The sequence below is a fragment of the Ochotona princeps genome, chromosome 1, assembly GCF_030435755.1.
Source record: "Ochotona princeps isolate mOchPri1 chromosome 1, mOchPri1.hap1, whole genome shotgun sequence".
Classification (NCBI taxonomy): Eukaryota; Metazoa; Chordata; class Mammalia; order Lagomorpha; family Ochotonidae; genus Ochotona; species Ochotona princeps.
In genome coordinates this window covers 2447118-2459690 of record NC_080832.1, presented here as the reverse complement: position 1 = coordinate 2459690, position 12573 = coordinate 2447118, and the positions used below count along the sequence as shown (strand labels likewise).

The following is a 12573-nucleotide window of genomic DNA, read 5'->3' as shown; positions in this document are numbered from 1 at the left end:
GATGTGACCATGTGCCACGCGTCTTGGATGGGCTCTTACAAGACCACGCAGCGTGCCAATAACACAGCACGCCATGATGTCATCACGTTCAGTATCAGAAGATGATCGTCACACTCCAACTAAGAACACAAGCGTTTAACATTGTCAATAGGTCGAATTTACCAGGATCAATCAACTTAATCTGACCAGAAGTCAACAATTAGAAGGTACTTCATATTACCCAAACTCTTCTTATATTTATGAATTTATGAATACTTCAGATATGTTCCCTAGAAATAGAACCTTAAGTGGAAGGTAGGGAACCTACTTATTTGATTGACTGCTTGGCACAGTGTAGGACACCAGGTGTCACTCCTAATCTTCATGCAATACTTGGAAATGAAGACTCAGCATAGCAAAGCCAACCACTCCAGAAAACATCGTGAGAACCACAGTGATGCCCAGGATTGCAGTCCCAGACCCTGACCTTCGTGGGTTATGACCACTACACAGCATTCATTTCCATAGTCTTAGCTTTCACATATATTCTTATCGAACAATGAGATTTTTTTCCCTTGATACATTTCAAAATTTTCCTATTAAACTGTTGTAATAACATAGGTATTAAAATATCTTTGTTAATGAAGTCTAATAATGTTTTCTAATATTTTCATAAAATTTAGAATATGGAAATCCACAAAAGCTGTAGAAACAATTTAAGTATCAGGGGATACATTTAACCAAAGTTGTAAAAAATATCTACAATGAAAGTTATGAAACATTAATGAAAAAAATAGAAGATTTAAATAACGGAACAATCTTCCAAGTTCATGGATTAGAAGAATTAACATTATCAAAATTTGCATGTTGCTCAAAGCAATTTATAGTTGAATATAATTTCAATCAAAATACCTAAGACATTCCTCACAGAACTCCTAAAGTTCATATGAAATGCAAAAGACCCTGACTAGTCAAAGCAATCTTAAACAATAAAAGCAAAGAGTGGGGTATCATAACAAGATTTCAAGAATTATTATAGGGCTGTTACAATCAAAATACGCTGGTACTCAGGCAGAAAAAAACATGGACACCAATGGAGCAGAACAAAAACCCAGATATTAATTTAACGAAGGGGTAGCTAACTGGATTTCTACATGCACAAGTCCGAAATAAGAGTTTCCAGTTTTAACCTGTACAAAAATCAACTCACAAGGGAACAAAAATATAATGGCACAATGGCTCAGTGGCTAAATCCTCGCCTTGCAGGTGCCAGGATCTTATATGGATGCTGGTTCATGTCCTGGCTTCCCCTCCAGCTCCCTACTGTGGCCTGGGAAAGCAGCTGAGGATGGGCTAAAGCCTTGGGATCCTGCACCCACATGGAGACTCGGAAGAAGCTCCGGGCCTCTGGTTTTGGACTGGCTCTGGCTCAAGGCATTGTGGCCATTTGGGGAGTAAAACATGAAAAAAAAAAAGCTCATAATCACAAGCCATCAAATATATGTAAATAAAAACCCAATGATTTCACCTCACTCCAGGGAGAATGGTTATTAATCAAAAATCAAAAATAACAAATGCCTATGAGGTTGTGGGAAAAAGGTATCCTAATACATTGTTGATAGGCATGCCAATGGGTATGACATTATGTCAAACAGCATGGGGATTCCTCAGAACATTAAGAACAGATGTGACACATGACCCAACTGCTATATCCCTGAGAATATATCCATAGGAAGTGAGGCCAGCATATGAAATAGACATCCCCACTCCATTCCCAAGTTCACAGATGCTCAATTCATAACAGCTAAGATACTGAAATCAACCTGGTTGTTCATCAGTTGATAAGTACATACTGTGGTATGTATGCATGGTGGAGTTATTTCTCATTTGTAAAAGACAATGAAATCGGGCCCGGCGGCGTGGCCTAGCGGCTAAAGTCCTCGCCTTGAACGCCCCGGGATCCCATATGGGCGCCAGTTCTAATCCCAGTAGCTCCACTTCCCATCCAGCTCCCTGCTTGTGGCCTGGGAAAGCAGCTGAGGACGGCCCAATGCATTGGGACACTGAACCCGCGTGGGAGACCTGGAAGAGGTTCCTGGTTCCCGGCATTGGATCGGCGCACATCGGCCCGTTGCGGCTCACTTGGGGAGTGAATCATCGGACGGAGGATCTTCCTCTCTGTCTCTCCTCCTCTCTGTATATCTGGCTGTAATAAAAAATAAAATCTTAAAAAAAAAAGACAATGAAATCCTAATATTTCCAATAAAAGGATAGGATTATAAGTTATGAACCTAAATAAAATAAGCCAGACCCAGAAGGAAAAATATCACTCACTCACTTGTGCAAATAAATGTACTGAGTGAGACTACACATTGTGAGAATGTGCTATCATTTGGTATTCACTTATAAACAACACTATTTCACTAAATCTTACTGCGTAAATAACAATACATTCTCTGTTCCCTGCACTAAAAATGGGTGGCGGCCAGGAGGAAGGTGAGCACCTGGACACCAGTAATGATGTCTTGTTGTTCTTTTTGTTGTTGCCGACATGCTGAGGGAACAAACCCCTCACTTGTCTTTACACTTACATACATTAGATTTTAGTAAAATGGTTAATTTTTTTTTAAATAAAGAAGTCCATGTGAGAGATATGTAGATCTTGCCAAAGCCTGAAGCACCTTTGGCAGTTGAGTTAGTTAATCTCTGATGAATTAAGTCTAAATAAATACTGCAGGAAGGAAAGATGGGCACTCCCACTAAACACAACTTCCGTAAATTATAAAATGGTTGTCTACAGTTAGCTAAAAAAAATGTTTTCAGACTTAAACAAAGAAAAAAAAACAGATTTATCTGCAAGACAGAGTGAGAAAGAGAGGCTGAGGAAAAGACAGGTGCTGAGGGGGAGAAATGGCTACAAAGGCCAACCCTGGGAATCTGGAATTCCGTCGTGGGGTCCCAGCACGTGCTGCCTTCCCAGGCACACTCACAGGGAACTGGTTTGGAACTGGAGTACCTAGGACTCAAGTTGATACTCGGGTGATACGCTAGCACTTCAGGCGGCAGCTTAACACGCTGGCCCATTTTGGGTAGCTTGTTTCCGTCAGCTACAGGTTGCTTCTGAGTATCTGAGCTCTATTCCCCAAGTAGAATTTTTTTCTAAATTATTGGGGTGGTTCTTCCATTTAAAAAAATGTCTACAGATGTATTTATTTGAAACCCAGAATTACAGAGAGGAGAGAGATGGAAAGAGAAAGATAGACACACAGGCATTAGGAGACAGAGAAGAAAGGCGTACTTTCCATCCACTGGTTCACTCCTCAGATGGCCACAACAACCAAGGCTTGGCCAGGCTCAAGCCAGGGACCAGGAGCCTCACTCAGGTCCACCCAGATGGGTGCAGGGGTCCAAACGGCCATCTTCTGCTGCTTTCCCAGACCCATGGGGAGCCTGGGCAGAAGCAGAGCAGTCAGGGCTCAGCCTAGCCTGCACATGGGATGCGGGCACTTCCGGCAGAGGTTTAACTTGTTATATACAACACTGGTCACAGCTGCACCCACTCATGTTGTGCTAGACTATTTCCCCTAACTGCAGAACTCTTCAGAGCTCGAAATATTAAATGTTTCATTCCTGCGTTTGCAGAGATGGTCGTGCCCTGGGTGATGGGCCCAGTGGGGATGAGCCGGGGCCTGCCTTCCTTCAACCCAGGGGGCGTGAACACACACAGGCTCTAGGAGGAAGAAAGGAGGAGTTGGCTGGATAGTCACACAGTATTCAAACGGCACGTGGGTATTGCCTCACCCCGTGATAAGTCTGTGAGCCAATCAAAAGAACACATGGACAACAGCAAGTGGTGTTTCCAAAAAAGCAGAGGGGGAACCCAGGGAAGAAGCGTCTCTCATATTTGCAACTTGTACAAAACAGGTTCAAAGCAGGTGTCTGAGAGAAGCATTCATACAGAGCTCACTGACATGGCTTCCTACTTGGACAAACAGCAAAATAAGGGAAAATGTGTCTGTGACGAAAAACAAACCCTCAAATCCAAGCTTCCTGTGTGTGTGTCAACAGGTGTACCTGAAGACATGATCAGTGGGTACAAGTCTCAGAGTCACACAGTGAGAGGAGAGGGAGTGGGGGGTTATTTTTCACCCACTGGTCACTGCAAGGGCTCTGTCTAGTCCACACAATCTCACCAAGACACAGCTTTCCGATGTTGCGGTAAAACACCAGCCAAACGTAACACACATGAGAAACCACTGAGTGTGAGCACCACTTGGCCTCTTCATCGCAGAGCAAACTGTGACATCCAAGCCTGATGCTTAAATGCCAGTATATTTTTTTAACACTTCACACCTTAACATAAATGTAAGATATTGGGATATTGTGACCTTTTGTGCCAGGGTGTGTCCTAAAAAATGTACAACCAGGAATCCTTATGCCTTTAAAGATTTTCCATATGTGCAAGGCTTTCCACGAACTTGCGCCACAGAGCAGGTGCGTAGGAGGGGCACTCACATTAGCACAGTGCAAGGCTAGAGCACAAAAGACAGCAAACATCTTGAAGTTGTTCTCGTCCGTCTTGGAGAAGGCAGTGCCACTGGTTTTGTTCAGCATCTGCACCACGCCGATCACGCTGCCTCGGCTCACGATGGGCATGCACAGGATGTTGCGTGTGGTGTAGCCCGTGTACAAGTCCACTTCTCTGTGGAGAAACCAAAGCGCCCAACAATAAACGATGGGCAACACAGACAGCGCGTCCAATCGCCAGTGTCAACTTGGGTCGGTAGTTTGCATGCTTCTATTAGGAATCTCTTTTTTTAAGACTTACTTATTTTCATTGGGAAGGCAGATTTATAGAGAGGAGGAGAAACTGAAAGATTTTCCATCTGCTGCTTCACTCCCCACGTGGCGGCAATGGCCGAGGCTCAGCTGATCCAAAGCCACGAGCCTCTTCCAGGTCTCCCATGTGGCCGTAGGGTCCCAAGGCTTTGGTCCTCCTCCACAAACCAGCCCCCATGAGATTCCAGTGCTTGAAGGGACAGGATTAGGCAACTGAGCCACTGTGCTTGGGCCTATTATAAATAATTTTAATGGAACTTTTACCTTTTAAATTTGGGGGGCAAGGTAGCACCCAGAAGTGTTTTGTTTTAACATTTCCATGATAAGAAATAGGAAGAATTTAAAGAAGTGAAATTACAAGTTAGCTTTTTCTGATATATTCATTCAATATATTCATACATGGTTTATTGCTAAAATGTTACTAGAATGTAGCTGTGTTTCCCTGAGTTGCATGTATTTCACATGAGTTAACAAAATACATAAAAATCTTCTTATTGTCTATGCTTCTTTTGGTTAAATAAACCAAATAGTTGAAGTAACTCACACTGCTGTCAAAATAGCGGAAATGCTGTAACCTAACAGCATCCGTCTTGAGGGTTTCCATTTCAGAAGATTTATTAAAACCAGATGATACGATCTGGCTTCCAGTTACTCAAAGAAGAGTCAAAATAAAACAAATCTTCCTAAGCCTTCCTGCTATACGGCTGTGATAACTGTCAGTGGCAGCTGTGATGCAGTGAATCCCTCCTGTGCGTGGACAATGTTTCCCAAAGCTTTCACAGAGATCATCTGCAATAGTGGAAAACTTACAAAAGTGACATGATCATACACATTTTCCAGATGGGAAAGCTGAGCCTCCGAAAAATCAAGTAACTTGTGCTAGCATACTTGACAGCTACAACCTGGGCAGACATGGCAGCTTCAGAATTATATAATTTTTTACTAAGTATAGCAGTCTTTCACCATGAACTGGAAAAAAAAATGAATTTATCAGGGTTGCCGTGATAGCTCAACAAGCTAACCCTCCTTACCATGGCACCAGCATCCCATATGGGTGCTGTTTTGAGTTCTGGCTGATCCACTTTCAATTCAGATCCCTTTTTATGGCCTGGAAAAGTAGCAGAGGGTAGTCCAAATCCTTGGGACCCAGCACCCACACAGGAGATCCGGAGGAAGCTCCTGACTCCTGGTTTCAGATTGGTTCAGTTCCAGCCATTGTGGCCATTTGGGGAGTGAACCAGTGCATGGAAGATCGTTCTCAGTCTCTCCTCCTATATACATAAATCTGCCTTTCCAATAAAAAATAAATAAATGTTTAAAATTATCAACTAAAAGAAACAATAGCTCGGGAAATCAAAACTTTTAAGCATGTCTTGCTGGGTGCGATCTTACGCTAATGGCTAAGAACTTCCTACACATCGGACTCCACTGACTGCTGATGACAGAATCATTTAAAGAAGAGAGAACACAGAAACGTGGGGCTCCCTGGAGAGGAGGTGGCCAAGCAGCACCCCGAGGGAGCCCCTTCCAGGGGACGGGCAGCGCTGCTCACCTGTTGAAGCGGGGGTCAGCGTAGGCATCTGGGATGTTCAGGACCTCTCCTGTTCTTGCTACCTGACCAGCAATGCCCTTCTCAATTGAAAATCTGCACATATGAAAGACAGGGGCAGGCCAGTTAAATACAGATGTTGCTAAGCCACTTGGAAACAATTCACTACTATCAAATAAAAACCACTGTTTCAAACACATTAGCATTACATTTACAGCTCCTAAATCATCTTCTCACAAAACGTAAAAATACAGCAGCAAGTCATTATATGCCAATCGCTTGAGAACCTTTTTCAAGATAGAACTAAAAATTATTGGAGTATAAATGGAAATTGAAAATCAGCCAGCGTGATCCTACACTGACCAGTAATAATCCCACCCATCTGCAATGCATCTCTTAATCTAGAAAATGCCACCAGCATAGATTTTAGAAGATTCTCAGTGAGGTGTGAACTGTTGTCTGCAGGTGCTCAAAACCCGTCAACAACCCTAACACATTAGCAGCTCAGTAAACTAGAAAGCGGGTCCGCACCTCTGTGCTCTTCACCTTATATAACCAAACTCACAGGTCCCATCTCCCCGAGAGCTTGAATTTTACTCCATTTGCAGTATGCTGCACAACTGCTAGGGTTTTGTCTTTTAATTTTTAAAACAATCAAAGTATTAGCATTATCTGATTATAGTTGTTTTATTACATGCTGTCAATATTTTTCTGTTGTAACCACATTCCCATATTGACAAATAATTTTCTTTATCATCACTATACATGCCCTTATTTCTATAATTTTATTAGCTACAACATCAATTTTTCAACATTTCAAAGTAATCAGCATATAAACTTTTAACTTGATACAAAATAACCCCTGTTGAAATAGAACATCACTCAACAGGTAAGCATGACAGCTCAAAAGAGAAATGACATAAGAGAATGAACTTTGACCATTAAAGAGCCAATCAGACACTGCACAGGACGTAAGCGGTCTGCTGTCTTGCTTTCCGGCTTTGAATACCAAGAGCACAGTGAGCCAGAGTGCCACAGGCACCTAGGCTATCACAATCTGTTTGAGGATTTATGCTTCTCTGTGTTGGCCTAGGGCAGTCAGAGCTGTAAACTGTATTCGGATTGTGTATTTTGCTGCTGGTCTCCTGAGAGGCCCATTACTAAGAGGGGTGATGCCCTTACATAATGCTGACCCCGTCCAGTCATCAGAGTAAGAGCAAGCCACATTTGCCTGTCTTCCTACACGCAGAAATACAAACAGATATACAACAGAAGTGCCAAGGAGCACGCAAACCTTCAGCAAAGAATGCCTTAAGTAAATGAACACACACAGCGGATACACTCAGAAACATTCATTTTGAAAAACTCTGAAACTTATAGTATCTTTATGGAATACAGGCTCTGCCAGTCAAGGAAAGAAAATTGGAATTGCCCCTGGTGAGACACACTTCTAAAGACACTAATTCCTTGTATGGCGAACTGCTCCAACAAACGACAATCTTAAATAAGGAACAATATGTTAGTTGCGTGTTGTAATGACCACAGAGCTTTATGGTATGCTATCAAACTGTAAATAAAATACAGAAAGCCAAAGGAATGCCAATGCTTCAGCATCTTTAACTTCTGAATGCTGAGCTTAATTCTTAAACGTTCCAGGACAGTGCTCCTTGTGTATATCCAGGCTGCGGTACAATTGAGCCACCATGCCCACCTCCACCAACAATATCATTTCTGCTCTGCTTTTCAAAGTGACAATAGATTCCATTTAAATAACAAAGGAGGTTTCGCGGCGCAGCCAGAACGTGCTGCAGATTAATCAACTGGTTCAGTTACAAGGCTACCAGATCAGTTTCCATCACCGTCTGGACCATGAGAGGCTGCACGGGCTGGGAAGGGATGGGGGCCAAATTGCTTGACTTCCCTGTTGCTCCAAATCATGAGAAAGCCTACAGACGCCAGGTGGAGCGTACCTTGACCTACCTGGGAGCACTAGTAAGATTTTCCAACAAGATTTCCAAAAGGACCGCCTCCGGAAGAGGGCATTTCCAGGACTGACGCTAAAGCTTCCAGGCGTGGTTTCGCTGGCACTGCAATGTCATTCCCAGAAGTACTACCTTCAGGAGGCGGGTCCTAGTGGGAATGATATCACAGTATGACAAGCATTGCCAGCACACCTGTGGATAGGTACAGAAAGGTGGATAGCAGAACACCTACACGTGTGGACTCAGCGCAGAGGACATGCTGTGTCAGTTATACCTTATCTCTTTGGTCTTCTTGAAAACAGGCTTGCCCTCCTTCTCCTCTCCGATATCAAAAAGATCTGAATATAACTCCTTGTTTTTGTGGTCCACCTGGAAAAGGGCACAGCGGTCGGCATTCACCAGGTTCTTTGCATATATCTAAAGGCAAATGACAAAGCAAAGTTAGCAAATGAGAACACACTGTGAAAGGAAACTTTACCATGAAAGGAACAGTAATGTCAGTTAGGCTGTACCCTGACCGCACGGGCAGACATAACAGTAAGCAAGGATGAAGCCACAGTTTCGAGTTAACGGCAGCAGATACGCTTCAGAACGAAGAGCTGACACCTGCATTGCTGGTCAGCCGCCACCGGCCTAACTTGCCAAGGGTCCTTCTCCAGCTGAGGCCCACCTCGTTAACCATTACATGTTCATCATGCATCGTACATTTACATACTTCAGGTACATTAATTTGTTTATTCCTCACCATACCAATGTTAAGTCATGGGGAAATGCTATCTATTTACATATTACGAAAATTGAGACACTGACAGAAATGTGACCTACTTTTACATGGCTAGCAAAGGATGGGTCCAGTATACATATCCCCAATGCTTCTATAACAAACATGCGTTTCTAAATTTCTAGATGAAAAACAGTATATTCATTTCCTCATTTGCTTATGTCCTTCAAAAATATTTCTCTAGTGCCTAACATCTCCCATCTTCCTTAGTGAGTTGGGCCTATAATTATGTCATGAATGCTATAACTGCCTATTTTGAGAATGTTGTCAATTTTTATTATATAGATCTGGCCATGAAATTATTCCTCAGAGATGAAGACTTCTCAAAGAGAAACACCTATTGTAAACAAAACAAAAAAATCATGCAAGATGATCAAGGGCCATCTGGTGGCCAGAGGAAAATAGAAAAACCCTCATGATTATCAAGGATAACGGGCCAAAGCTCTGTCTGTGTGAGTGAGTGTGTGTGTGTGTGTGTGTGTGTGTGTGTGTGATACCTTTGTAAAGTTTTGTAATTAAGGTAATGACGACCTGTTGGCATGAGTGTTGACGGGTGCCTTTTCTTCGATTATTTTGAGTCACTTCAGAAGGATGGCAATTTCTTAAAAGAGTGATGGTGTTCATCAGTGAAGCAATCCAGGTCTGAGTTGTTATTGTTTGGACTCTATTACCGATCCATGCTCACCCTTGGTTACTGATCTCTCCAGGTTCTCCAAGTCTTTATATCTCAATTTTGATAGATCATATGTGAAAATAAATCTATCCATTCTTTCTAAATGTTTAATTTTTTTGGCCTAGTTATTCATAATATTCACTAATGGTTCTTTCTATTTCTGTGGTATTAGTTATAACATCTCCTCTTTCATGTCTGATTTTATGGATTTAATTTTCTCTTTGTTGTTTTGGCCAATGATTTATAAATGAGGTGTTCATTTCACTAACTTTTGCATTTTTAATCTATATTTTGTTTAGTTCCTCTCTACTTGGTTATTTCTTTCATTCAACTAATTTGGATTTGATTTGCTTTTGTTTATATAGGTCTTTGAGATACTTTTTTAGATTATTTGATACTTTTGCATTTTGCTTTGTAGGCAATCACTGCTACAAGCTTTCCGCTTAACACTTCTTAACTTGGATCCCATATGTTTTGATAGGTTATATTTTGATTTTCATTTGTTTCAAGAAATGTTTTCTTTTTGATTTCTTCTACAGCCTAATGTTCATTCAAGAGCACACTGTCCAACCTCCATGCATGTGTATGTCTTTAGAGTTCTTCAGCTACGGACATGGGAATAATCAGTACTACACACCTTCTGGGAAATGGGGCAGAGTGCCATGAAGTATGAAAGACCCCCCGAGAGTAAGTATTTACAGAAGTAACAAGACGTATTCCTGAACATACAATCTGAGCCATCAGGCTCCGTATTCACAGAAACTTCATACAAGACAGAAATTCCCACTTTTGATTCTCCCAAGATAATTTAAGTATCTGATATTTTCAGATAAGGTAGGGAATATATAAACAACTGAAAACCAATTTTAAAATAATTTTAAACTCTAATTCATTAATTCACCACTAGGAGCTGACCCACCTGGCCAGGGAGCATCTGAAAACAGGCAGATACATCTCTACTTGTCCTAACAGTCCGGTACAGACCTATTGCACATATCTGTGATGGTCAGGGCATTCTGATGTAAAGATAAACATTCTCCATAATGACAGATTTACCTTACTGAAAAACACTGACGTAGACTAAATGATCACCTGGCAATCTGGAGACTTGCTTCCCTGACGATGAAAAATTCCCACCTAACCTCACTCCTCTCATCTCCTCTGATACAATGTTCTAGCACCGCCCAGATCATTACTGTAATTTTTACCTATATTGCCATTTGACTACGTTCGTTGCCCTTATTGGAATATTATGTCAATAAGGGCAGAGATCACAGATTTTAAAAATCTAAATGTAAAAACCACAATACTCTTAAGAGATACAGTCAGGTAAAATCTCAGGTTATCTGATTCAGCAATGGATTCTTCAGAACAACACCCAAAGCTAGACTTCTTTGTCACTATTGCTGCTTCAGAAAGCACTGGCAGGAAGCTGAAAAGACAATCCACTGGAATGGGCACAAGTCCTGGCAAATCGCTTGTGGAGCTACAGACAGACCAAAGTGGATTCCTAAGTACTGCTTTCTGCGATGTCTCATAAAGCGTGCACACCCAATACATTAGAATGCTATAGCATACTTTAGGACTCCCACAGCAAATAAAATAATTTCAAAACAGATGACAACATACCATTATGTGTTCAAGCAGAGAATCTATTGCGACTATATTATCAAAATATGTTCTGGAAAAATAAAAACGTAAGTCCTGTAAGTAATCAGATTTAGATAACAGTGCATTTTAAACTCGGAATACATTCCCTGATTTTGCCCATAATTAAATAAAAAGCATAAAGACATATGTTGTTACGTTTCACAACTTTCGAGGGAACAATCCATGATGTAGTCTTAAACAGATAAATGAAAGTTATCAGCCTTACTCTAAAAAGTCTATTCTCTGGGAATACATTTGTTAATTACTTCATTGGTATGTATCAATGCAAAGAGGAAGTTTCAAGCAATTCACAAAAATCACACATGAATATTTAATACTTACATTCACAACTTTCATCTGAAACTAATATTTAAGTTGGCTAAGCCTGATTAACAGGTTAAATGTAAATTATCACTGAAAGCTATACGATGTTAAAATAACAAACTGAATTGAGAGAGCAGTGCAATGAATTTGAGAAACATCAAAATATAAATAATAACAAAGATGACCAGACAAACAAAATGTATATTCATTATTTATGAATGTCCAGTCAGTGGGAGGCAGATAGCACACCCCTTGAAGTACACACTCAGTACAGACAACAGACACACGGGACACTGGAAGCATGAAGCACACAACATCCACGCTCCAGGCTCAGCTCATGCCTTCAGCTTAGATTTGGAGAACTGTAACAACATACTCAAGATTACAATAACTTACAGTAATGCAATTTTCCCTTAGTTAAAGGGAAAATTATTTAGCTTGAAGCCCCCCCGGAACTTAGAATGCACTTCATTACACTATATGCTGAGGAATGTGTAACAAAGACGCTGGTGCAGTGAATCAGTGTTACACTCAGGCAAATGGACTGAGAGTAGAAGATGAGGTATTCAGCTACTTTGAGGGAGCTGCAAAACCTTCCAGTGCCTTGGCCTGAAAAGGCTCACTGCTTTCCTCTCTACGCATTCTCAAGCCCTGCTACCATGTGTCCCAGAAGCATTCTATTTAACTCTGCCTGAAGGAAGGCTGGCTTCGGTAACCAGAGTCTCCACCTGTTCCCACTGTACATTATTTTTAAACAAATTCTGAGAGAGGCCAGGCTGATGCCAGGGGCCAGAAG

General features: G+C 41.5%; 1 protein-coding gene across 3 annotated transcripts in view; it reads right to left on the bottom strand.

Annotated features, from left to right (window-relative positions):
* PDE10A (phosphodiesterase 10A) overlaps positions 1-12573 on the bottom strand; it is a 244064-nt gene that overhangs the window by 62684 nt on the left and 168807 nt on the right. For all 3 annotated transcript variants that reach the window (XM_058678443.1, XM_058679547.1, XM_058679001.1), the window contains exons 10-13: positions 11433-11484; positions 8624-8766; positions 6371-6463; positions 4495-4681 (exon numbers count right to left, since the gene is read on the bottom strand). In XM_058678443.1, the coding sequence (XP_058534426.1) occupies positions 4495-4681; positions 6371-6463; positions 8624-8766; positions 11433-11484 (475 nt within the window). The remainder of the gene's footprint in view (positions 1-4494; positions 4682-6370; positions 6464-8623; positions 8767-11432; positions 11485-12573) is intronic.